This window comes from Lepidochelys olivacea (genome assembly GCF_965140295.1).
Source record: "Lepidochelys olivacea isolate rLepOli2 genome assembly, chromosome: 13".
In the NCBI taxonomy this organism is placed as follows: Eukaryota; Metazoa; Chordata; order Testudines; family Cheloniidae; genus Lepidochelys; species Lepidochelys olivacea.
In genome coordinates, this window is record NC_140423.1 from 21,440,652 (window position 1) to 21,465,755 (window position 25,104).

General features: G+C 40.5%; 1 protein-coding gene across 1 annotated transcript in view; it reads right to left on the reverse strand.

Annotated features, from left to right (window-relative positions):
* TOP1 (DNA topoisomerase I) overlaps positions 1-25,104 on the reverse strand; it is an 84,858-nt gene that overhangs the window by 52,472 nt on the left and 7,282 nt on the right. Inside the window, exon 3 of the mRNA XM_084645556.1 lies at positions 1,781-1,883. Coding sequence (XP_084501682.1) covers positions 1,781-1,883 — 103 coding nt within the window. The remainder of the gene's footprint in view (positions 1-1,780; positions 1,884-25,104) is intronic.

Genomic DNA, 25,104 nt, shown 5'->3' on the forward strand with positions numbered 1-25,104 from the left:
TATAGGTCAGGGATTATTATTTAATCAAGGTTTTATATAGGCGGTGTATATATTATGGAATTGTACTGGTGAATACTAATAAGAAAATTTGGGAAAGAAAACTTTGCATAATAAAAGGCAGTTGTTTCCACAAGTCAGTCATGTCTGCTTTAAAAATCATTTTATTTGATAGAGCGAGCAGCTGCTACGCCGTGCATGACTGAGTGTGGACAGGGGTAGAGTGTGGTGTTTTTTCACTGCTCCTCAAAAAAAAGTCCTGAAGTGTTCTTAATGTGAGTGTAATGTTATTATCCCAGGAATATCAGCCTGCAGTCACGACTGACTGATACAACAGGCCAAATATATTCACCTTCAGGGACATATTTTGAAAAGGCTGAAAATGCACATAAGCACATGTACCTGCAACTTGTGTGCACAAACTGGAGAAGTGAACTGCAAAAGGGAAGTTAGGTGCCTCACAGACCACTTGTACATAGGAGAGGTAGGTCAACAATATTAGGTAACCATTCACCAAAACTAGCAAGAATTTGTTGTACACACTCAGATGTGCCAGGCTTTTCAAAACCACAGGCTGCAAGTACAGCATGTGTACCTGTTAAAGAACTCACTGATTTTTTTTTTTTTTTTGACACAAGAGCTTTGAAGTATTGCCCTCAGGACAAGCAAGTTACATAGGCAGGAGTGCTGAAGGCTTTAGACATAATGGGCCAGACTGTGATGCCTGTAGTCACAAGAGACAGTCTATATATCATGAGTAGTCCCACTGACTTCAGTGGAAACACATGTGGAGTGAGGTATTATACAATGTGAGTAAAGCTATCAATCTGACCCAATGTGAGCTTAATTTTTTTCTCGCCCACAAGAGGACCAAGAAGCAGTCTCTACTAGTAATCACTTTCAGTATCTCCATTATAACCTACCCATTCCACTTGCTCAACTTCAAGCTGCCCAAATGCTATTTAAAAAAAAAAATATAAACCCATAGTTATGAGCTGTTTGAGAATTAGAATTGGTGAAAGATTTTTCCACTTAAAAAAAAATCTTAATCACTTCCCCCCCCCCCCCAAGAGAAGGCAGCTCAAAACATAAAAGTGAGCTTTCAAACTTCAAATATGGAAAACACATTAGGATGTAATTGAAGGGCATGTGCTTTGTTAACTTCGCAAAAAAGATGGTTTTAAATTTAGGTGAAAAACATTTGGAAATGTAGAGCCAAGAATGCACAAAAAGAAACTGTGTTAAGTAGTAAGTTGAGAAGCTACAGACTGATGCAGTGCCAATATGTGAGCAACGAGCAGAACATGAAGTAGTAAGATATTTACTATAAAAAAATAAACTTAAATAATAAAAATAATCACAAGAACACCAAGTAGTAAGTTTGCAATATGAACTTGGCCACAATGCACAAAAATATCTGACATTTCTGAAATTCTAAGATGCATAATGTAATGTTTTTGTTAATGAATACACACACAGTACCACAAAAAACCAAAAGTATCAACAGTACTGAGCTAAAGTTTGCAGTTTGGCAGTTAGTAGTTATTTCTTCAACTGATTTTTTATTACACCAATTTACATTAACACTGATCTCCATTTTTAAGATTATGTGAATTAATCTGTACATGTAAGAACACCTGCACTTATATGTGAGCATTCTTTTAAACACTTAAAAATAGCAATACTATGCATATTAATCACCACATTAACTCTTCTTATGAAGCCTTGACTGTGGGTGAGCAAAGGTTTTGCCAACAGTGACCTGGCAATTGATTTTCCTCACCTATTGCTGTGCTTAGACTTTTCCCGGTCTTTTTCCTTGTCTTTCTTGTGCTCTTTGTGCCGGTGTTCTCGGTCTTTGTGTTTATCTTTGTGTTTGTGAGAATCTGTAAGCAGAAGAGGAAAGGAATTAAGAAATAAAATTGGGAGTAGTGAACTGTGTGTCAAGTCATCAGCTCCCTCATGCAGCTTTGTATTTATTTTGCTGTTAAAGTATCCTTCACAATAAAATACAGGAACAAAATCTCAGCTTTGAAAGGTCTTACTGTACTAATTTGACACATCATTGCATTGGGACAAATTAACTCAAGATAGCAGCAGCTGCATTTATATAGAACTTTTGTTCCAACAATTTTGAAATGCTTTACAAACATGAAATCACAATTAAGTCTGGCCTCCTGGATCTAACAGTTAGGCCACACTGCCTCCAGCAGCATTTAATACTAGAGAAGAGACCTTTAAGGAACTGCAGTATACTACTCTTATCCACATGGTGAGTGGGTTGACTGGCATAGAACAAGGCAAAAGCAGCCCACAATGGAAGGCTGTGAACCTTCTCTCTCAGTTTTCTGCAGCAGAAAACAGCTCTTCTTTTAGAGTCCACAACAGCACAAAAACATGCAACTGCCTTCAAGAACAGACTAGACAAGTAAGATGCCTCTGACAGCATTTCATGATATGCACATAGTAGGTCCCAGGTGGAAGCCCAGCTATGTAGATCAAGGCTAGTCCAAACAGCAGGAGGCTGAAGTTTAGACAAATACAATGGTTTAATAATTTTATTTTCAAAAGTGCCTTCTCCCAATCCCCCCAGTGCTTGTGGTACTGTGCACTACTATTGGAACAAAGTCCTTTAAAAATACCAAAACAAATAGATGGCCCAACACAGGAAAAACAGGGTTTGGGTCTTTTGTTTGTTTTTTAAAGCCTACCTCCAGTAGAAGATCCCATTGTCCCAAAGAGGAGATTTTAAAAGTAGCCAAGGTTTCAAGTACAATTTTGTTGACTTGAAGTAGAGAGCCACCTAATTTTTGTTGGTTTCTTCAGTGATTGCTTCACAGGTTGAACTGCATGCTATATTGTTTACAGTAAACACATATGCAATGCATCCACAAGAAATCCCTCCCTCCCCCTCATTCTAGGTGCACGCTTCTTAATGCCACTAACAGGTTAAGTAGCTCTCTTCAGGACATCTATTTATCAACTAGAATGCTGTGCCAACTTTGATTCAGAATAGATGGAATAAACGCCAAACCTACTGTTTAGCAGCTCCATTTGATTTCTGATGATAGCCGCATTTCCATAGTGCCTTGTGTCCCAGGATCTCAAAAGTCTTCACAAACGTATTAATCCTAACAACTCCTCTGTAAAGCAGCTATTATACCCAATTTAAAGATGAGGACACTGAAGCACAACAATTTAGTGACTTTTTTATAATCAGGTAGAAAATCTGTTGCATGGAACCTAGGCCTGGTCTACGCTACACAGTTAGGCACCTTAGGTCAATCTAATTATCCCCCTAATTATTCCTGTGTCTACACTACAGCCTTGTTCCCGCAGATGTAAGTGCCCTACTACCCCAACACAACAATTCTACCTCCATGAGAGGCGTAGGGCTTATGTCAGTGTAGTTAGGGTGACGCAGTGTCTGTGTAGATGCTGCTTTACTTATATAGGCTGTTGACTGTCTTGTCAATTTCAGGGCTCCTGCCGTGAAATTGACAAGAAAGGGGAGCAGCTAGAGCCCAGCTGCCCCCTCCCCCCCTTCTATGGAGAGCTGGAGCCTGTGGGAACACTGGCTGTCTTGTCAATTTCAGGGCTTCTGGAGCCTGAAATTGACAAGGTTGCCTGGCTGATGGGGAATGAAGAGAGGCAGAGAAACCCCAGGCAGCTGCCACCCATCCCTCCCCTGCTCCAGGAGGGGAATGGGTAGGCAAGGGAGGGGTCAGCCCATCAGGAGCCTGTGAGGCAGCCAGGAGGTGAGAGACCAGGCTCTCAGCTCCCCACCAACTGCCCCTCTTAGGTCGGTGGAAGCGGCCCTACTGAGGACGTGCACTACTGACTCAGGGAGGGTAGCATGGACATGAGCTACCATGGCAATTACTGCGGTGGCTGTAAGTCAACCTAATATAGGTCAACTTAAGTTTCTGGTGTAGACATACCCCGAGTCTTGTGCTTCAAACACAAAATCATTCTTTTTCTTGCCCAAAACTGGCTCAAAGATCCTCAAAACGTTCATTGAGTTATAGCACAACAATACTAACAAAATAATAAGCCAACAAAAGTTCAACTTAATCTATTGTTACATGTACCTTCAAGTACTGTAATAAAGAGGCATAAAGTAATGTATAACATTCCAAACTCCCCATTTGGCTTCTGCTCCTTTCCTTGCTTCTGTTAATTCAAAATCCCTTCCTAACACTCCTCAACCTAAGGTCTTATCAAATACATAAAACCGCATTAACAAACTTACAGCTCAAGCAAAGATGACCTAATCTATGACATTTTGGGTCACAGAGTGACAGGACATTTCTGGATTTCAGTGCTGCAGCTTAAACTGTGTAGGAGTTTTTAGCCATGTAAGCAGCAAAGTATCCCAGCCTGCTGAAGCCTTACAGCAATCTTTCAGCAAATTCTAGGCAGGTATATTTACAGTCTCAGAACTGCCAAGCAGGGATTTCTTGTTGTAAAAAAATACATCACACATTTCCATGGCAGTATGTGCCAGTCTTGTAATTTTTCAATTCAGTCACTAACTGGAAGCCCAAGCAGTTTGGAAACTGCTGGGGTGTCATTCCACAGGACCTTTCTCAGGGATTCTTAAAGCAATGACTGAAGTAAACCACCACCCATTTACATGTGACAAATGGACTAAATCAATTACAACACTGCTGTACATAAAACTGTGTGAACTCACTTATTTTATATTGCATCTGATTTTCAAAGAGGCACACAGAAAAAATGTGACACCACAACCCTATCAACTGTCTGCCAGCTCCCTCAATTCCGAAGTTGGAAAATATTTATTTGGGGCTGTGCTATTGAAACTATTCTCTTTTTGCCCAGAGAGCAGCAAGATTATTTATTTTTTTGACTGGGGAGGAAAGGGGGGACAGCACTGTTCTCCATCTTCGCACCAGGACTCCCTTCCAACCAAGTGCATTTGCTTTCCATTTAAAACGGACGTTTGTTATTGGCCAGCTCCTGTTGGAATTATTGGCAGGGCCACAACCAGTAAACACCTGAGTCAAGCTTAGACAGGAACTCTCTCTGTGTAATTTAGAACTAACTCTGTGACTTATCACGGGAAGCAAACACCACAAAACACATATACTGGAGAAGATGGGATTTCATTACAAAGTTTTATTGAAAAAGATAACACCATCGACTACTTCTACCCAGGTGGTCAGGAAATCAAAGAAATGCTCCTCAAAAAGAAAGAAGTAGCTATAATCCTAGCTCCCAAGCTCTTTCCTAGAGAGCTAGTCTGCAGATGGATGTGAAGAGAGGACTGGCTCATTTTCAGGCACAACAGCAGGGGGTACAACAACAGTGGTGTCTCTGGACGGTGGGACTAATTCTGCCTCTGAACGTTCACGTCCCTCCCACTTCTGTCACTTCCTAATACTAAGAGGTTGTGGGAGGGTGCTTTAGTGGGAAGGCTGGAATATTGCCATGTGACAGAGACCAGATGGCAGATGGAAGTGAGCGGGGAGCAGGCGGCGGTCTGTTCTGTAGGGATTAACGGAAAAAAGGGGCAAGAGAACTTTAGGCAAACTCACTCAGAGACGGAGAGGTACCTGCCTACAGAAGTGGAGCAAGGCCAGGATGGAGTGTACAAACACTGGAAGTACAGGATGAAGAGGACAGACGCACAGAGTAGCCTTGACTCTTAGTGAATACCATTTTAAGTGTCAGAATTGATGTATCTGCACTGATCTCTACAAGCAATTAGATTAGGATGGGGACTGCTCCCAAAATAATCTTTCTTCAGAAAGAATATTTCACTGAAGTATAAATTCCATCAAAAGACAAAATAAAATCAAGTCTATCAAACTCACTCATGTTAAAAAAAGCTAGAGGGTGGGATACTGGATTATTCAGAAGTAGCAGGATAAGGAAATATTTTGTTTGTAGGTCATAAAAGGTCAGTCAGTCAGTCAGTCTATTTACAGGTGAACTGCAGCTGCGAGTCATTACTAATGGCTATTTGTTGGCTTGCCTGAAACAAGTTCAGTCATCTCATTCCAGTTCAGGTATGAGTATCACAGAAACCAAGGTAGGCAGAGAGGACATGGAAATTGAATTCCACTGGTTCCTAGATGTGATTTCCCAACCCTAATCAGCATCGGGGCAGTTAAAGGAAGTGTACACAACTATCACCTCTTCTGTGGACAGACTGGTTTTAGACTCCAGTCGCTTTAATTCCAGCACCTACCAGCAGAGGAAAAAGATATTTTCCAAAATAGCTTGTATAAAAATTGCCCAACTGGACAGACTTGATAAATCCATCTTCCCTTTAGATCCCTTGGAGTAAGGAATTCTCCTTGATTCACAATGGTGTTTGGGGTTGTTGCCACCCCCCTCCCCTCCCCCCCATTCATTGGCAGGGAGGGGTAGAGAAGGCTGGTACACTATGATATAGCATTATTCTAAGAATGACTTGAAGCAAGCGGATTTTGGTTCAGGTGCTAAAAGGGTTCTTGGAGGTTAGACTGAAAACTTTCACCACATACATGTTATAGCTCAAGTAATTGTGGCAGTGTAGCCTTTTGAAACAGTCATTGTCCCGCTGTCAAAAACAAAACAAAAACTAAACTATTTTACCTTAACAGGCACCAGATTAAGAGGGTTTACTGTAGCAGAAAGTTGGACATATACAGATTAGATCAGAAAGAAAACCTAAACCATAACATTTAGCAGTTATTCAAGATCTTTAAAGTGAACAAAGTGACTTGGTTACGGAGGGAGATAATTTACCAGCCGAACTGTAATCCCATTTATAAACTTCGCTCTGGGGAGGTTCTGGTTGGTTTTTAAAATGTTAAGAAGTGTATGTTACAAAGAAGAGATTCAGACAGCTTTCTACAAGTACAAAAGCAAGAAGGAGCAGAAAGGCAGTGGCAGGGCCCCCATGCATCTTATGAAGTACCAGATGTATAAAGAGGAAGCGAGATGGGTAGCAGAGGGAGGGGGACTGGGATCTAGAACTCCAAATAGTTAGAATCTTTCTGCAACCCCAAACAAGTCACCTAAACTTTACATACTTCAGTGTAACCAACTTTAAAATGGCAGTAATGCTTCTGTATTTGCAGGCATTTTGAGAACTTTAGTTATTTATAAGACATTGAGTTCTTCAGGTAAAAATACTATAGAAATGCAAAGTTTGATCATGAAGTTAAAGTAATTATGAGACTACACCATGTTTCTGGATTTCAATTATGTGGGATTGGCATGAAGAGAAGAGATGTACTTGGCAAGGAGAGTGGTTGCTGTTCTAGATGGGAAGGAGATGGTTTAAAAAATAACAGTCACATCCAGGTATCACTGACCATACAGCCTGAAAGAGAGGCAGGAGCAAGGGCAGAAAAGAGTAATCAGAAGAAAACAGCAGCACCAGAAGGAGGTGAAAGATGAAGGTGTTTTCCAGATCTCTGCATATGGTTGGAGGTAAAACTGGAATTGATATACCCAATTGGCACTTCTAAAAGATGAAATATGGATTTGTGGATAAACTGGACTGGGATGAGCTTCCTGTGAGACCTATGATAAGTCGCTTAGTGCCTCAATTTCCCCAACTGTGGAACAGGCATAACAATTCCTACTTCAGAGAGGTGCCATAAGGCTTAGCTCATTAAATGTTTGAGATGAAACATACCAGATGAAAAGTACCATATGAAAAAAGTACCAGATGAAAAGTACCATAGAAGTGCTTAAGAAGTATTCAGAGTAGCAGCCGTGTTAGTCTGTATTCGCAAAAAGAAAAGGAGTACTTGTGGCACCTTAGAAACTAACAAATTTATTTGAGCATAAGCTTTCGTGACTGAATGCATCCAATGAAGTGAGCTGTAGCTCACGAAAGCTTATGCTCAAATAAATTTGTTAGTTTCTAAGGTGCCACAAGTCCTCCTTTTCTTTTTAGAAAGTATTATAATTCATGAAACAGCCACATATGCCCATTTTAAGACAGATTCTGATTCACCTTAAATTATGTGGGACTGGATAGTTCTCTGGATTTTAAGTGGGGAACCATGCCAATTTTTGCTCCATTAGAAACACTGGGGAAGATGAAAACAACGTTTGCTCAATAAGAAAAACTAGATTGAAGAAGAGAGTGGACTTTTATTTTCAAGCACTACTATGTCCCAAGGAAGAAAATAGTTTTAGAGCTGTTGAAGCAAATTTACTAGGCTCCTACTTGCTCAGTTAGAAGCAACATGCTTAAAAGGCTTTCTTTCAAGAGCAGCCTGAAGTGTGACCCTTAACCAATCGAGTTCGAAAGTATTCCTACAATGAACACTACTCCAGATTACCTCTAGCCCACAGCTAATAAAATCACATCCATACACAGGGATCAGGGAAGAACTGGCTGGCCTCAATGAAATGGGAAGACGCTCAGTATTTCTAAAGCCTATTAGACTCTTTTGCGGTCTAATTAAAACAATACAGATCTATTCAGACCCATTTTATTTCTGCTCATCTCCAGTTCAGATTGGTTAGTTTAAAGGGGTCTGTTATATTCCAAGTGATGGTTGGGGTAGACATCTCAGTTCTCCCTTCCTTAAACTGGATCACAAGACGGAAGATTTCCACTTCACTGTGCAATAATTATAAATCAAAATAAATGCTGGAATAAACTGTAAGGAGAACACAGAAAACCCCACACAGGAGATAACAAGCCTCAGAACCAGAATAATGCTAACGACTGATGCTGCTTTTGAAACTCAAATCATCTATTTTCTAGACCCACTAGAACAGAAAGAATACAAAAATAAACCAGTGATAATTTCAGGATAAACAAGGTAGATTGGCAGAATAATCAAAATAGGAACTTCCTAAATTAACGAGCAGCATGACAGTGCTCCCAAAGTGTTTTTATTTTTCTTAAGTGAAGACGACAAGGAAATCTAGCATCTCCAGTCTAAATCCCCCAACTATTCTCCAGCTGGAGACACACAGACTCCAAGAATCCTCTGCCTCTAGATTTCCTGTTCATTAAGCAGACCCAGCAGGTGACAGACAGTACTGACATGTATGAAAGATGGTCATCAACGGTGGAATATATTGGCTACAAGACATGGAGCTGAGTCTTGCTCTCCCTGAAGGCAGATTTTATCAGTGAATGTAATGGGAGCAGGATGAGACCTATGGTCTTGTATCCTCCTAAAAGCTAAAAGTCTAACATGGCCCTGTAGTTAGAGTTCCAGAGTCCCCAGGATTCTGCCCCTGGTCAGGTACAATGGGATAAAGGCAGATACCAGGTACTTTTGTGGCACAGAATTTTGATACGACACTGTCTTTTCAATAAGGGAAAGAATCCATAGAATCAGCACTTTTTGTTAGTCTTAGATTTTAAACCCCCTATATTTCCCATTGCTGTGCTTTACCAGTCGTCCCGTCTCCTTCACCCTCCCCCAGGATGGGCCACACAGACTCTGAAAAACTAGAACCAGCCACTCTAAGGTCTTGCCTACACTGCACCCCAGTGAAGACTACGAGGGTAAATTCTCACTCACACTTTAAGGTGCTATATAAACAAGACCCTTCATTTTTGGTGTTCACTTTGTTTACAATTTCCTGCCAATATATTGGTGATTATTACAAAAATTAAAAAATGGGTGAAAATCGGTTTAATTGGCCAGAAATAAAGAAAGAGCAGTGATCACTAATACCCACCCTTTGTGTGACTGAAGACTCCAGGATACCGAAAGTTGAAGAAGTCAGCCTGAACTCAGGTTACACTGGAATTTTAATAACGTGAACAAGCCCGTAGCAGGTTACATTGGAATTTTAATAACGTGAACAAGCCCGTAGCAGGTAGGTATTTTAGCAAGAGGCAGTGGGAAAGTAGCCAGTCCATAGAGAGGAAGGATGGCTTAGTGGTTAGGTCACCAGCCCAAGACTTAGGAGACCTGGGTTCAAAGTTCCTGCTTTACCACAAACTTCGCGTGTGACCTTGGGTAAGTCACTTAGTAAAATTATGTAAAAATACCTCCCTACTGGTCGGGGATATTGTGAAGAGAGATGCATTCAAGATTGTGAGATATTCAAATACTACAGGAATGAGTCCCATGGTCTGGATTTGGTCTAGGAGCCTAAGAAATTTACATTAGGAAATATTTAGGGCTGTCAATCACAGTTAACTCACACAATTAACTCAAAAAAATTAATCATGATTAATTGCACTGTTAAACAATAGAATACCAATTGACGTTTATGAAATATTTTTAGATGTTTTCTACATTTTCAAATATATTGATTTCAATTACAACACAGAATACAAACTGTACAGTGCTCACTTTATATTTATTTTTTATTACAAATATTTGCACTGTAAAAAACTAAAGAAATTGTTTTTTTCAATTCACCTAATACAAGTACTGTGGTGAAATCTCTTTATCATGGAAGCTGAATGTACAAATGTAGAATTATGTACAAAGAAATAACTGCATTCAAAAATAAAACAAAAATGATAAAAGGAGGTTCTCTGGGGGCATTTTTTTAAATCCATGAAGTGTCAAATCTTTACCAGAATATTGAGTTCCTCCCCTCACCCCTGAAGTTATATTCCTCACCTCTGAGCTAAATGCAGCAAACAAGCACAGCAAGAACAATTATACCTACTGAGAAACCAAGGGCCGGGCAGTGGTTTATGTAGGATCACACACGAATGGAATTTTAGTTTAAATGTTGAAGAAAAATAGAATTTGGGGGATTAGTGGGACAATGTGAAAGACACTTATCCAATTCTGAGTTAGTACAATATCAGGCCAGTCAGACTTTGAAATAACCCCTTAATACAAAGCCAAAGCTTTAGCAAAGAACTTTTATTTCATTCTTCATTGACAAAATATCCCAATACATGCTAGTGACATTCTTTCTCCATACAGAGAAAGAGGGAGAAAGAAACACATGCAAATAGGAATACAAAGGAAGTGCCAGGAGTCTTTGGAGTCACGCTCACAGCCAGAATGACATGCAGTAATTACAAGCACTTCCTCATCTATATAAATTCTGCTCTTCAGTTTTCCAGAAGTGTTCCCCATGCAGAAGCTATTGCAACATCACAGCCACGTTTAGACTTCAGAGCAATCAGCCAACTGCAGGAGATAATGTGTCCTTTACTTCAGAATCAAAAGCAAAATGGCCCAGTTAACCCTTCAGCTCCTGGATGACTGTGTAAAGTCCTTTGTTTTTTAAATCAGAACTCTTGCAAGCTAAGTGCAGTGTAAACCATCACTAGATGAAAAGGATGGCTTCTTGGCCATACACCTAAGATTTAGTGTAGTATCAGTTGGCACAACCTATATCAGGGACTATTACTATTTATTGACAACTGAGTATTTGGCACTGCACAAATGCAGTGAGAGGAAGACAGAACTTTATGGACTGTATCCTATCCTTGTCGAGGCACAGACTTAACCTAATAGGAGTTTTCCATCTTTATTCACTATAATGTAACTGACTGCATACCTCATCATTAGAAAAGGTGAGGAACGACACAGTTCCTAGCATCAGTCAAATTTCCAAAAAGAGATTGAGAATCTGAAGAAAGTTTTGGTTTTAATGGTACTTCAACCAACAGGAAATCTGCTCTATTGTCAAGAATAATTACACTGTAACAGTGTTTGTATTAAACTAGAAAAATATTTTCACTTGCTCTCCGTACAGCACAAATATCTTAAATGGCTAACATTTTTGGACACACTAAAAAGATATTTGTAAAGCTTTCATTAAGCCCTGTTTCAGCAGCAGGGCCACGCTTGTGTCTCAAGAGCGCCTCAAATAGTGCTCGTATTCATACTAACGCAAGGCAAGGACATGTCAGATACCTCTGTATACCTTGGGCTTGATCCAGAACAGGGTCTCCTCCAAGTAAGAACTTCACTGAGGAACAAGAAAACACAGGGTGAAATCCAGAACACAGTGAAGTCAGCGAAAAAACTAACTTCATTAGGGTCAGGATTTCACCCATGGTATATACAGGGGAGCCACTCTAGACTGAAACATATGCAACATTCCCAGTGAAGAGATTACAGTGATATATGATTATTTTTTAAATCTCTCTCTATAGAGAGGTTGTAGTTGGCATGACTCGGCCTCAGGCATTACTGGTCTCCTACATACTTTGTCAAGAGCTGCAAGGAGATGCACTACTGGAAATAGTTTATAGCTTCATTGCTGAGCATGATCAGAGTATGAATTGTGGCTAAAAGATCAGGATGGGCTTAGTAGAAATTCAAGTTTTATTTTTGTTTTTAATTCTTTTTGCAGGTCAATCCTGTTGTTTCCAGAAATATAAGATTATACTCTGATCCTGCAACCGAATCCACTAGTGCAGATCCCTGCATCTATGCAGAAACCTGCTGACATCAATGGGACTCGCTCCACACAAGAGGAGCCATCCACATGCTGATCTGATTGGGGCGAAAGTTTGTCTAAATTTGTTCCAGAAGAGCTAGACAGCCCCATTAAGTTATCTCACTCGGCGCTTGTCTTCACTACAGAGTTAACTCAGGTTTTTTCTTGAGTACTTATGTTCTTACTGCCCTAACACCGCACATTAAAGCCCCTCTCACTTATATGGTGATGCTTTATACCTGAGCTAGCGGTCCCATCAGGGGTATTCAACACTTGAGCTGCTAACCTGACAACTATGCAGTGTGACTGTTCTCATTCCAGCTACACCAACTGAGTGTCAGTCATCTGAATCAACTTTGCAGGGAAGACATACCCTTCCAAAGGGAAAGAAATGCAGTCCACTATTTTCTCCACTATTGGGCATTGTAAAACTGTGTTCCTGTTTTATATCTCAGCCACTACAGACCATCTCCAAGCAAAGTGCACTAAACAGTAAGATGGAGTAGTGGTTCAGTGCTGACTGAGAAGAGGGCACACCGCTTTCTGAAGTGGCTATAATTTCTTTGGGGGAGGAGGGGACAAGGATGCAGGGAGAAGTAGTAGTCAGACAACCTTAGCTTTGAAGTTCTGTGCTATTACTGTAGGTGTTAAATCATTAAGCAATAACAAGCACAGCTCCTAGATCTCAAGGAATTACTATTCCTGGGGGAATTCTGCCCCCCCCCCCAAAATTCTGCAATTTTTATTTGTCAAAATAACACTACATAATCATGAATCACCAGTTTCAATTATTGTGGTAATTTATTTCAAAATACCTGCCAGCAAGTATATCTGTAACAATACAGACACACAGAAAAAGTCACACAGGTATACAGAATTAAAGAAACCCCTATGACAACCCAGTTCTTGTTTCTCTGCCCCCCCCCCCCGCCTCCCCCCCCAAGTCCAGCTGCAAGGACCCCAGCCAATACACCTGAACCCGCTCCAGAACCTAGCTGTCTCCCCCCCGCCCCCGAGCCCAGACACCCATCCCCCTATCATCCAGGGATCCAGAAGGACACAAAGTCTGTTGCTGGGTCACAGGTTTGTGTGGAGTTTCCTGAGCCACCATCCCCTTCCCTCAAGGCGTGCAGGGAGCTGCAGCTACTCAGAACTCTCTACTCTCTCCCCTTCCCCCCACCTGCAGTGTTTTCTGTGTGTGAGCTGGGCTCTGATGGATCCAGCGGACCCTAGCGGCGGCCAGCAGCACTGCAGCCCATTTCTAAGGGGGAAAATGAAATTATGTGCAAAAAAACCACATTAATTTCTGCAAATTTCTGCACTGCACAGTGGCGCAGAATTCTCCCAGGAGTAAATTACTGAAGTAAGCCCGAGCAATAAGGGCCGTTTGTTATTCTCTTCCAGAGGAATCTGAAGAGAAAAGCAATCAACCGAAATAGCTTGTTTGCACACAAATATTTGTGAGATGGGGGAGAAAGAGAATAGCTCTTTCCACATGTGTATTTGGGGACAGAGATGGGAAAGTTATAGGGGGTCATTTAACAATTCTGGTGGTTATGTCTGTTGTCCTTATAGTCAAAACATGCAGTGAGCAGTTTGCATACGCAGTCAGTTTTTAAACAATTTGGTTGTGAATTTTAAGTGTTAGGACGCTCAGAGCTTTGAGTGGCTGCCTTATGATGATCTTTATATAAAAATCAAAATTAAGTGCATGTGTATTTTAATGTTTTCACATCCACTGAATGCTCAGGAAAGATGACAGTTTGAAAGCTCTAGACACTGAAATCATTTTACTTGTTTTGTACCTAGACATACATCAGAGGAAGCAGCAGCACAAACCTCTCCTCCATTGCCCTGTCAATGTGTTTCAGACTGGACTGGACGGGACTGCTTCTAGGACTGAGAGCATGCCTTCATTGTTCTCTCCTGAAGGCAGGAAGTCATAGCTCACAACCATTCAGACTAGCAAACTGCTGTTTATTCAACAGCATCAGAAGAGAAGTCTCTGAAAACAGCTGCAGTGATTTCTGAAACTCCAGAAGCCAGATACTCTTAATATGTCAATAGAGTGTAGATGTATTTCTGTTAGGCCATTCGAAAGTTTTAAAGAAGTGTACCTATTTTTCTTTAAAGCTATCTGCTTCCTTTGGGAGATAAGAAGAGCTGCCTTAAGTCAGTTTTACTTCTTAACTTCAGATCACTGTTTTGGAACAACCACCACTAAGTATTAAGGGTCCAGGAAGGAGTAGATAGTGAGATGTGGTACAGGTACAATAAAAAGGAATTTTTATATATTCTTAGAATATCAATAAGTGAAAAATTATTCTTGTGATGCACTTTTAAGATTATCTTAACATCCCATCCCAAAATAAAGTTCTCCCTGAATAAGAGACAAAGTGGGAGGCTGGATGACAGAATAGGTCATAACACTAACTTTCACTTGTGGAGATCTGGTTTCATCCCCCTTTGGGAATGAGCTAAACCTAGTTTCTAAAGGACATTTGTCTACATCACATAATTTGGATGTCTATTCTATATATATTTTTTTTAAACGTGCTCTTCACTGTAGTATTTCAGCGCCTGAGCTCCTTCTCTCTGCTCAAGAGAAATATTCCTGATTGGAGTAACAAATCAAGTGTGAGGTGCAGGCTTTTTCTTCACCGCCAAAAATGGTGTTTTTTAAACTCAAGATAGCTATCTTGATATCAAAATGCAATTTCTTGCAGTGAAAACATAGCCAAAGATGACTGTTTTCTAAAGCTAAACAATATTAATTCCTCAGTTTACTAAGAAAAAAGAATAATGCACCAAGCCTAAAAACAAAAAAGAAGTACATTTACATTAAATAATGCTGTATTTATTACAGCCAGAAGTTCCCTAAAGGTTGCTCTCTCAGTGGGCTATATACATCTCAAAATCAGCCCTGTCATACAAGATTAATTTGGAATCAGAAATTATCCAGAAATGTCAATAGACATTGCATTTTCTGACATCCCCTCCCATCGTCTCATCTGACTCAGAACAAACAAGGAAATGTTTGACAATCAATATCCAGGTTATTGCCCTTTAGAAACACCAACCTGCTTTCAGCAACTTTTTTTTGCCAATTAATCGCAGATAGAGCATCATTGCAAGTTGAGATTCAGACCACAGGATTTAGGAGATCACATAGCACTAATTCTAACAGCAGCAGCACTGTTCAAAGTAATATTTTGATTTTTCAAACCCTGCTTGTGTCCCCCCTCCAAAATTTTTTTTTTAAACTGCTCAGTCTTCAGAACCAATTCCTGGCATGTGCCATTTTCAAATTCCTGAGCTGTAATCTGATTTGGGGACACAGAATAACAAAAATAAATAAATAAAGAGAAACCTAAAAATCCCACAGAAGTACTGATCCATTTTTATATCTCCAACCACTACACCGATACCCTTGGGTGAGTTGGTCTGAATCTTTAATCTGCTTTAAAGTGAAGACTAACAAAAAAGGTTTTTTACCCTCCTCCCAAGCAGTGACCTATCCTGGCTGCTCCTAGGTGCTGCCCCTCCCCAAGTACTAGCTCCACAGCTCTCACTAGCTGGGAACTGAGGCCAATGGGAGCTGAGGGGGCGGCGCCTGTGGGCAGAGGCAGCACACAGAGCCACCTGTTGCACCTCCTCCTAGGAGCAGCGGGGACAGGTCGCCGCTTGCAGGGAGCTGCCCAAGGTGAGCGCCCCCTAGATCCGGCACTCTGAAACCCCTTCCATGCCCAACCCGCTGCCCCGAGCCCCCTCCCGTGCTCAAGCTCCCTCCCTCTCAGTTAACCGGAATTTCTCACTTACCAGCATCCGCCATTCCCGCAACATGCTGGATAAAACAGCTTTTATTGTATTTTTTTTCTAACACGAAATTATTCAACGGTTTCTGCTGTATTTAAAGAGTGAAAACTTCCTTAGTATAGTGAAACACTATTTCCAGAGATGAACTGAGATTAAGCAATCAGGCTAGTGCACAAAAGAAAGATGTTCTAGCATGAAAAGACACTACTAAAACTGTACTTACTAAATAAAACCAGCATGCTTATATCCGCTCCATTCGAAAGCTAAACACATTTGCCAAGTGCAAAATGCTAGACACTTCTCCTTCCCACACTCATTACCCCAAGCTTTATAATGATGATTAAAAGTGAGATCCAAAAAGTTTTTCACCATCCTCCCAAAACGTTAACACTAGCTAAAACAGCTCACAAAGGAATACTGGGATTGGATATGGACGGCTTGATTTGGGGCTTGCTGTCTTTGGTTATGGCTAAAGCAATGGGCTCCTGGGCACTGGAATACCTCGAACTCTCTAGAATCCAGTGTAAAGAGAAAGGTAACAAGATGAAGAAAACCCCGTATTTACAAAGGGAAAACAAATTTTTAAAAAGCTAGCCTTGAATTTAGCAAAGAATGCGATCATTTAGTTTATCGTGAACACAGTTGCACAAAGATAGATTTCTCAAGAACAAGAAATCATTTTACAAGAAACAATTCAGCTAATGTATTCTTCCAAAAGCAATCTATGTGAAATATAAGCCTTAGATGGATTATATCTATACTACATCAAGGCCTTGAAAATGCTCTTCCTTAGTGCCTGATGATTCTTTGTCATTCTAATGAAGTAAAGAGATGAGCTATGGACAAAATCCAAGAACAGATTAATTCATGGCTGATCCAATCAATCCTATGGATACTGAAAGTAACTCATTTAATCTCACAAAACAATGTTATTGGGCAACAAAACTGGAGATGACATTCAATGTTAAGTGCAAATTTAAGCCATTGGAAAATATAATCCAACTATACATACAAACTGATGGGGTCCATAAATGGCTATATAGCCCAGCTTCTGGCAGTCAGAAATTTAAGGACATCCAGAGCATGGGGTTGCATAGGGACCATCAATAACTGGGTGTCCCTAAACCTCTGACTGCCAGAAGCTGGAACTATATGATGGGATGGTTCTCTCAATAATTCCATCTGAAGCATCTTGCACCAGCCACGGTTGGAAAACAGGATACTGGGCTAGATGGACCATTAATCTGACGCAGTATGGTCATTCATATGTTCTAATACACTGTGCACTGAACAGGTCAGTTTCAGTGTGAAGACAGCTCTGAGAAAAAGCTGATAGGCTCATGAGAAAGATAAATGCTGTTGAGTGTGTATGCTTTAAGATATATACATAGGGACATGTGTGGAGAAAATAGGGACACTTTTTAACTCATTGAAAGGAATGAGTGGAACAACAGATACTGGACATAGGAGGCACAATCTCTGAGGAGGTAGAGCTGTCACCTCTTCCTTCAACCACAAAGCCTGGGGCTGATGGACTGTTAGCAATTCAAGTGTTTCAGCTTGCAGGAGCAGCATACAGGGCAAGAAGAGAACCTAATAGGAGATCCAATTCAGCACATCATCAAACAGAGGAAACTGCAGACCAGGGCCAAGCATAGTCACACCCCCATTAGCTACTTTCCCCCAGTAAGAGACAGTTAACACACCCAAGTATTTGAATGCTTGGCACCTTTTGTATTGGCATATTTCTTCTTTAGAGTTTATTTAAACAGACCATATAAACCTACATGTGCATTTAAGATTAGTGCCTACATGTAAGTATCTGAGGATGCAAACAATACAGCAAGATGCCAGTTAATTCTTTATAACTAACTAGAATATTAAAAAAACCAAAACATTTCTGCAGCTATAAAAATAAAAGATTGCATCTTTGATTTAAACCTATTTTAATAAAACATAGCAAGCTGTCCTAACAAAAGGCCATTCAGCACATACAACAGGGAGTATGACTAAGATGTGCCTCTATGTCCTTTGAAGAGATTCCTGAGTGGTGGTGGAGGCCGGCAAGGAAAAAGTCTGGAGAAGAGAAGACTCAGAGGGCACATAACAGTTTCAAGTACATAAAAGGTTGTTACAAGGAGGAGGGAGAAAAATTGTTCTCTTTAACCTTTGATAGGACAAAAAGCAATGGGCTTAAATTGCAGCAAGGGTGGTTCAGGTACGACATTAGGGCACACTTCCTAACTGTCACGGAGGCTGTGGAATCTCCATCATTGGAGATTTTTAAAAGCAAGTTAGAAAAACATCCGTCAGGGATAGTCTAGATAATACTTAGTGCTGCCATGAGTGCAGGGGACTGGACTAGATCAGCAGTTCTCTACCAGGGGTCCGAGGCCCCATTGGGGGCCGCAAGCAGGTTTCAGAGGGTCTGCCAAGCAGGGCCAGTGTTAGACTCACTGGTGCACGGATCAGAAAGCTGAAGCCCTGCCACCCGGGGCTGAAGCTGAAGCCTAGGCTTAGCGAGGACCCCTGTGGCATGGGGCCACGTGGAACTGCCCTGCTTCCTACCCCCCAATGTTGGCCCTGGCTTTTATGTGCAAAAAAGACAGTTGTTGTGGCACAGAGGGGCCATGCAGTTTTTATAGCATGTTCAGGGGACCTCAGAAAGAAAAACGTTGAGAACCCCTGGACTAGATGACCTCTCGAGGTCCCTTGCAGTCCTACAATTCTAAAGAGAATGCACAACATTCTCAGAGCGCATGCAACTCAGCTCTCCTCAGCAAAAAATATCCCAGACAGCTGGGGAGGTTGCTTTCCCCTGCTGGAACAAACCAATTCAAGGATGACAGCCCGCAAGCACCAGACACAGGGGAGTAGTGCTACCCCAGCTCTGATTAGTATCTGTCTCCCCCTACTCTAAGGAACAATCACACTCACTTGGCTGGCCCAGGACAGGGAAACACTGGAGAAAGAAAACTTTCAGTTGTTTTAAAATAAATACATACATCCATCCATCCACACACTTGCAGCACATGCACAAGTGTGCATGGACCTATTGTCTCTAGAGCTGTTTGCAGAGTGCGTGTAAGTTTCTGAATAGGATTTGCTCCTCTTCTTCTTCTACTTCTTCTTCTGAAATAAAATGCTTGAATACTTTAACTTCTACTCCCAGCTTACACAGTCATTCATGAACAACTCTACAACAAAAGGACGTATTAGATGGGAAATACTAGTAAAAAAAGTGATTCGTTTTCATATTGAAGACATTTAAAGTGAACAAGGAAATGTTACAAGAAGAGATATATCTCTTTACGTTATCATTTTTAATAGCTTTAATTGCATGCTGAGTCTGCAGCAAAGGAGCAGGTGGCTTTTTACTCCCCATCTGGTGGTCGTTAACTCTGCCATACTAACCTTGGAGTAGGTCATTAATATTGCTCAATTCCTCCATTTTGTGTATACTGCTCATGTTGTAATGAACCATAGTGTCACAAGGATCTCTCCAAATAGCTCATGCTTCGAGTTTCCCAGAAGACTGCACTTGTCTAACCTGTAAACGTAACTTCCCAGGCAAGCTGGAACTGGAACATGCCCATCCCGACTATTTCATTTTACCTCTCTAATAAGGTATCCTACTCATACTTGCTATGGCTTTGCAACAGCACCAGTAGATGAAAGTATGCTGGATAGATGCTAGTCACATTCAGGCTCTGAAACCCACTCCCCTCCCTAGGCTTCAGAGCCCAAACTCCAGCTCAAGCCTTTACATAGCTACTGTTAGTACTGTAGCACGAGCCCAAGTCTATAGACCCAGGTTCTGAGACTCACTGTTTCAGTTTCTGCTTGCTATGTAGACATACCCTAACACTGTCCACAAGAGTGCCAAGTACTAGAAACTATGGTGGCAGCTGGTGTGATCTGAGAACCATAACACAAACTGGACGTGGACTGAGAATACACAACTTGTTTCACACAGACTATTATTCTCCATTCAATGGGAGTAACTTTCAGCTGACGTTGGTCAGCCTCAGAACAACCCACTAGAAGAGACTCCAAAATTGAACATCAATCCTCCAAACCATCCCACCTCCCACGCACATTGGTAGTCCATTATCTACACCCTTCTTATTTGGCATTTACGCAAGTTTAAGAGTACGTGTACTTCTGTGTTCTCAAACTCTGCTTGCAGACATCAACAAGAAAAAACAGAAGCCATTCTCCTGCTACTTATGCAATACCAAAATAGTTTAAGTCCACAGATTCCTTACACTTCCAATTAAAAGACCACAATGTTACTCAACTATTTCTCTAACTATCTAAAAATCAAACTTTACTCACCTCCCAAACAGGAATGTATACTGAAGGAGATATGTTCCATCTCCACCTGCAGCAGGTTTTTTTAGGCCACATCTTAAATATCTCTCAAACAAGAAACTGCAAATTTAGAGTAAGATGAACAACTGTTTCAATGCATTTGGCCCTTATTCAAATATTGCAATATAAAACCTGACCAAGAATGCATTTTTATGAAAAATCTTCAATATAAACCTTGCCAATATTTAGAGGGGAACAGGAAGAGAACCTAGTCCCACATGAACATATTAAAGTGGAATTTTAAAGCAGAATTTTAAAAGCAATTGTCAAAAAAATTAAGGCCGATAGAAGTAGCAACACAAGGAGAAAACCAGGCCCCAAACAGTCCCCACCTAGCAGCTTCAGTTTTCATGTGTCAAGAGCAGCATTAGGCTGTAGAGCACAAGTAACAAATGTCAAGACACATAAAAAGCTATCTATACTTAGGGACTGCTAAATTCCCATTAATTATTTTGCTAACTTTTACCATGCAGCTGCACTTTAATGTACAGCTGATGTGTAATGAAAAATATTAAAAATATTCCACAGCTCTTTCCTGGTGGTGCTTTACTCTGAACATTTGAACAGAAATGAGATCTTAAAAGTCCCACATCTACACAAGAGCGTAGTCCACCAGTACTTTAGGAAGTCTTAAGTGGTTAGACCTGGTCCACGGTGGCCTGGCAAACAGTGCTCATACAAGTACTCTGAATGGGGTCTTACACAGCTTTAGAGTAACTGGTTTTATACACAGCTTTATCCACAATGTAGATGAGGCCTAGAAATTCATTTACTCCTATGGTTCATTCCCTACCTCAAATTGCATAATCCTCCACTGGTGAAATTCCCAAATGGTTGCTGTGGAAGTTTATAAAACATTGCAAATCAAGGACTAGGACTTTAGCAAGCACAATACATAGCAACAGGGGATGAAGTATTTAGACACAGAGATCCTATTTCCATATAAACATCTTAAAGTAAGGCGAAAGTAGTACAGAAAATAAGAGATGTAGAAATAGTAGAATTGAAAAATAGTCTTAAATTCTCCCTGAAATCTTAGGTGCTTTTTAAATAGTCAAGTGTTTTAAATGACACTAAATACTACAGCTGTCAATATATAACACACACACACAATTAATAAACCCTGACTATACAGAATATCTTTGGAGAGGACAGATGTGTGATCTAGATGATCCTTCTGGCCCTGAAATCTGACTCGAAAAGATGTCTTGACCAGGATGTGTAACAGAGATTAGTGAAGTTGGGTGTACACTATGGTTTCCTTAAGAAGAAAATGATCTCTATTTACTGTTTTAAAGAAGTCTGCTAAATGCAGAACCTATGAAGTTATTCATAGGATAAAATTCCTATCTTTAACACAAGCACCCATCTACATGAACTTTGGTGATAAAATGCAGATTCACTCCTTCAGAGGGGCACCATGAAGCTCATTCAGCAAGCCTCTCAGTGTACCAAAGGTAGTGTCTCAATAAGGCTGAATGTTATTTTTACAGCCAACTGTTGTAGACGTGACAGTTTAAAAAGCACACACACAAAACTGTACTAAAGTCATGATGGTAGCAGATTATTTGAATGCACAAATGGGTTTACGGTTGGGATGACCAAAAAATACCAGCCAGGAATCTAAAAAGATACTCACCAGCATCTGCCTGGGAAGCTATTTTTGGCCCTAATCGAGACTGACAGGAACCCTTTAATACAACAACTTTCTATTGTCTCGATGCATTCCCCTCTTTATGCTGCAACTATCATATTGTCCACAAATTAGCGCCTCCAACTTCAAAAAAGTATTTATATAATTTAACTAGATGCACAGATGTGTTTTTCTTGAATAAGAGTTGTTCCCTGAAGCCCAATGACAAGTAACAATGACTGGCCTCGCTACGTCTCTCCCCATATCTGAGCCTGCACTGCCCCCATCCCACCAGGATAAGTATTTCAAACAGATTATGCTTTCCCCAAAGCTTTCCAAAGGCAAGAGGAAAGCATGTTCAATGCTGTCTGACCTTGTAATTCCTTTATGTTGGAAACTAGCTGTTTCCAACTTCCCAGCAGTTGCCAGGACAAACTACATTTTCTCCGGCTAAACTGAACTGCTGTAGAGGCTGCTTTCAACTGAAAAAGCCATCAAGATTTAAGCAACAGATTAAACAAAGATTCTTCCAAACGAAGCTCATGAAAGCTCATGCTCAAATAAATTGGTTAGTCTCTAAGGTGCCACAAGTACTCCTTTTCTTTTTGCGAATACAGACTAACACGGCTGCTACTCTGAAACATAACATTAAGAGGTACTGTTCTGCAATTTGTCTTTGACAAGGGATAAAAAGAACAGAAATACGATATGTTAATATCTGATATCTGTGCTGTAAGATGATGGAAAAAATATTCTCCCTACATATTTGAGAGCTTACAAGTTTCTGTCAGTAGCAATGCTATTCATTTAAGGACTGTCACTTCCCTGATCATCTTTGCTCATTCCAGATCCCATCTTCTCCCCTTCATTAATTGTTAAAGATGACCTGCCAAGGGCTTAACAAAGAAAGAAGAATTTGGTTTGTTGTCCTTTTTTGCTTCTTTGAGGTATAAAGGTCTAAAAGGCTGCTCACCCCATTCCACTTGCGACTGACTACCTTACCAATAACAGGAGAGTCAACTCTGGTCTCCACTGGTTTGGGTGATCTGAGAAGGATGTTTATTGTTAGCTCTAACACAACTTTTATATTGAATATTATTGTTAAACCATCGGAAGATGGTTTAAAAAAAAAAAACATTTTTAGCCAAAATTTTAGTCCCTGGAGTTAAGTAGGTATTAACAAAAAAACCCCAAAACACAAAAAAAGGTATTTAAAAGTCTGGTTAAATTCCCTTTCCCTCTCAATTGCTCAACTTTCTGTCTTGGATCTGATGTCACAATTCTGTAAATATTTAAGTCATCGTGGTATCCAAACAGGACCTGAATTTCTCAATTTAAAAACACGGGCACGCATGCACACACCAAAGCCAACCAATAACTTCCAGGCATTCTTTATATATCACAATGCATCAATTTCACCCCCCCCCCCTTTGCAAGTCACCTTTTCAAGGACACATGATCCTACAGGGTCACCAGTGAACAGGAACAGCAGCAGCTACAATTATTAGCAATTAAAAAAAATGATGTGCATACAAACACCACCACTTGGGCCAGATTCTGATCTCAAAGTACGGTAAACCTGAATAACGCTGAAGTCAAAGGCATTATTCTGAATTTACGTCAGCCCAGGGAGTTTTACAAACATTATGCTAAGAATGTGTTGGATCAGAGGCTCTCCAACTTTTTTACTGGTGAACCCTTTCACGCAGCAAGCCTCTAAGTGCGACCTCCCTTATAAATTAAGAACACTTTTTTTATATATTTAACACCATTATAAATCCTGGAGGCAAAGTGAGGTTTGGGGTAGAGATTGACAGCTCGTGACCCCCCATGTAATAACCTCGTGACTCTCTGAGGGGTCCCAACCCCCAGTTTGAGAACCCCTGCGTTAGCTGCTATAGACTTGTTCACACCAGGGAATTTAAAAACAAAAATTCCTTACCAGAGCTACGACTAGTTCAGCTGAACCAGTGATGGGAGCCCTAGAATGAGCAAGTCTCCCCTTGCCTGGCCAGATGAGGTTTTTAACTACTGTATCAATTAAACATGCTTTTCAGCAGTTTAACTAACAGCTGTAAATGCTGGATGCTACCAGAGGCATGTACGGTGGAAATTATTTTTAATAAAAGTTCCCTAGAGCAGACAGTCAATAAGAGTCCGAGGACAACAACAAACGATTAATGCCATTCTCCTTCACAGATTTCATTGTAGTTGACAGAACCTACATTCTTCCACCTTTTTATTTGTCTTCTCCTAGCCCTTCTTGCTGTAAAGCAGCTTTACAAATATAACCCAGAATGCTGCTGTCTTTTGACTCTCCAATCAAACTGAAACAACATTAAGAGGAAACCCTCCTGAAGTTACCTTAATGGGGAATTCATTTTGAAGTCTAATTATGATACTTGCTTAAATGCTGACATTGCCGAACAGGTTATAACCAACAGTAATTCGGGGGGGGGGGGGCATGGTTGCACATATTTGTCACGTGTCACTTGCCTGTGTTAGTCAAATCAAACAGGACACTCTAGGGGAGTAAGGCTGTAAACACTGAATATGTAACAATAGTCTCTTTCATATCTGGATAATTAAGAGACAGGATAAAATTCCTTAAAAAGATGTAGCTAAGAATATATATAATGCCATAACACTAAATAGCATTCGACTCCTATCGTGTGGATTGTGGGACTTTCTTATAAAACTAGAAGTCACAAAGGCAGTTCAAAGCAATAAATATTTCTTAATGACCGCCTGCCTAACAAGGATATCTAGTATTAAATTAGCAGAGCCAGCTCAAGCAGAATTGAAAGATAAGAAAAATCAGCAAAGATTTGTCCTCAACATTTTCCAAGGTGGGATTATTTCTTATTCAAAATTTTCCCTTTCAAAAAGAAAGACGCCACCTGTATCTCAACACGGCCTCTCTC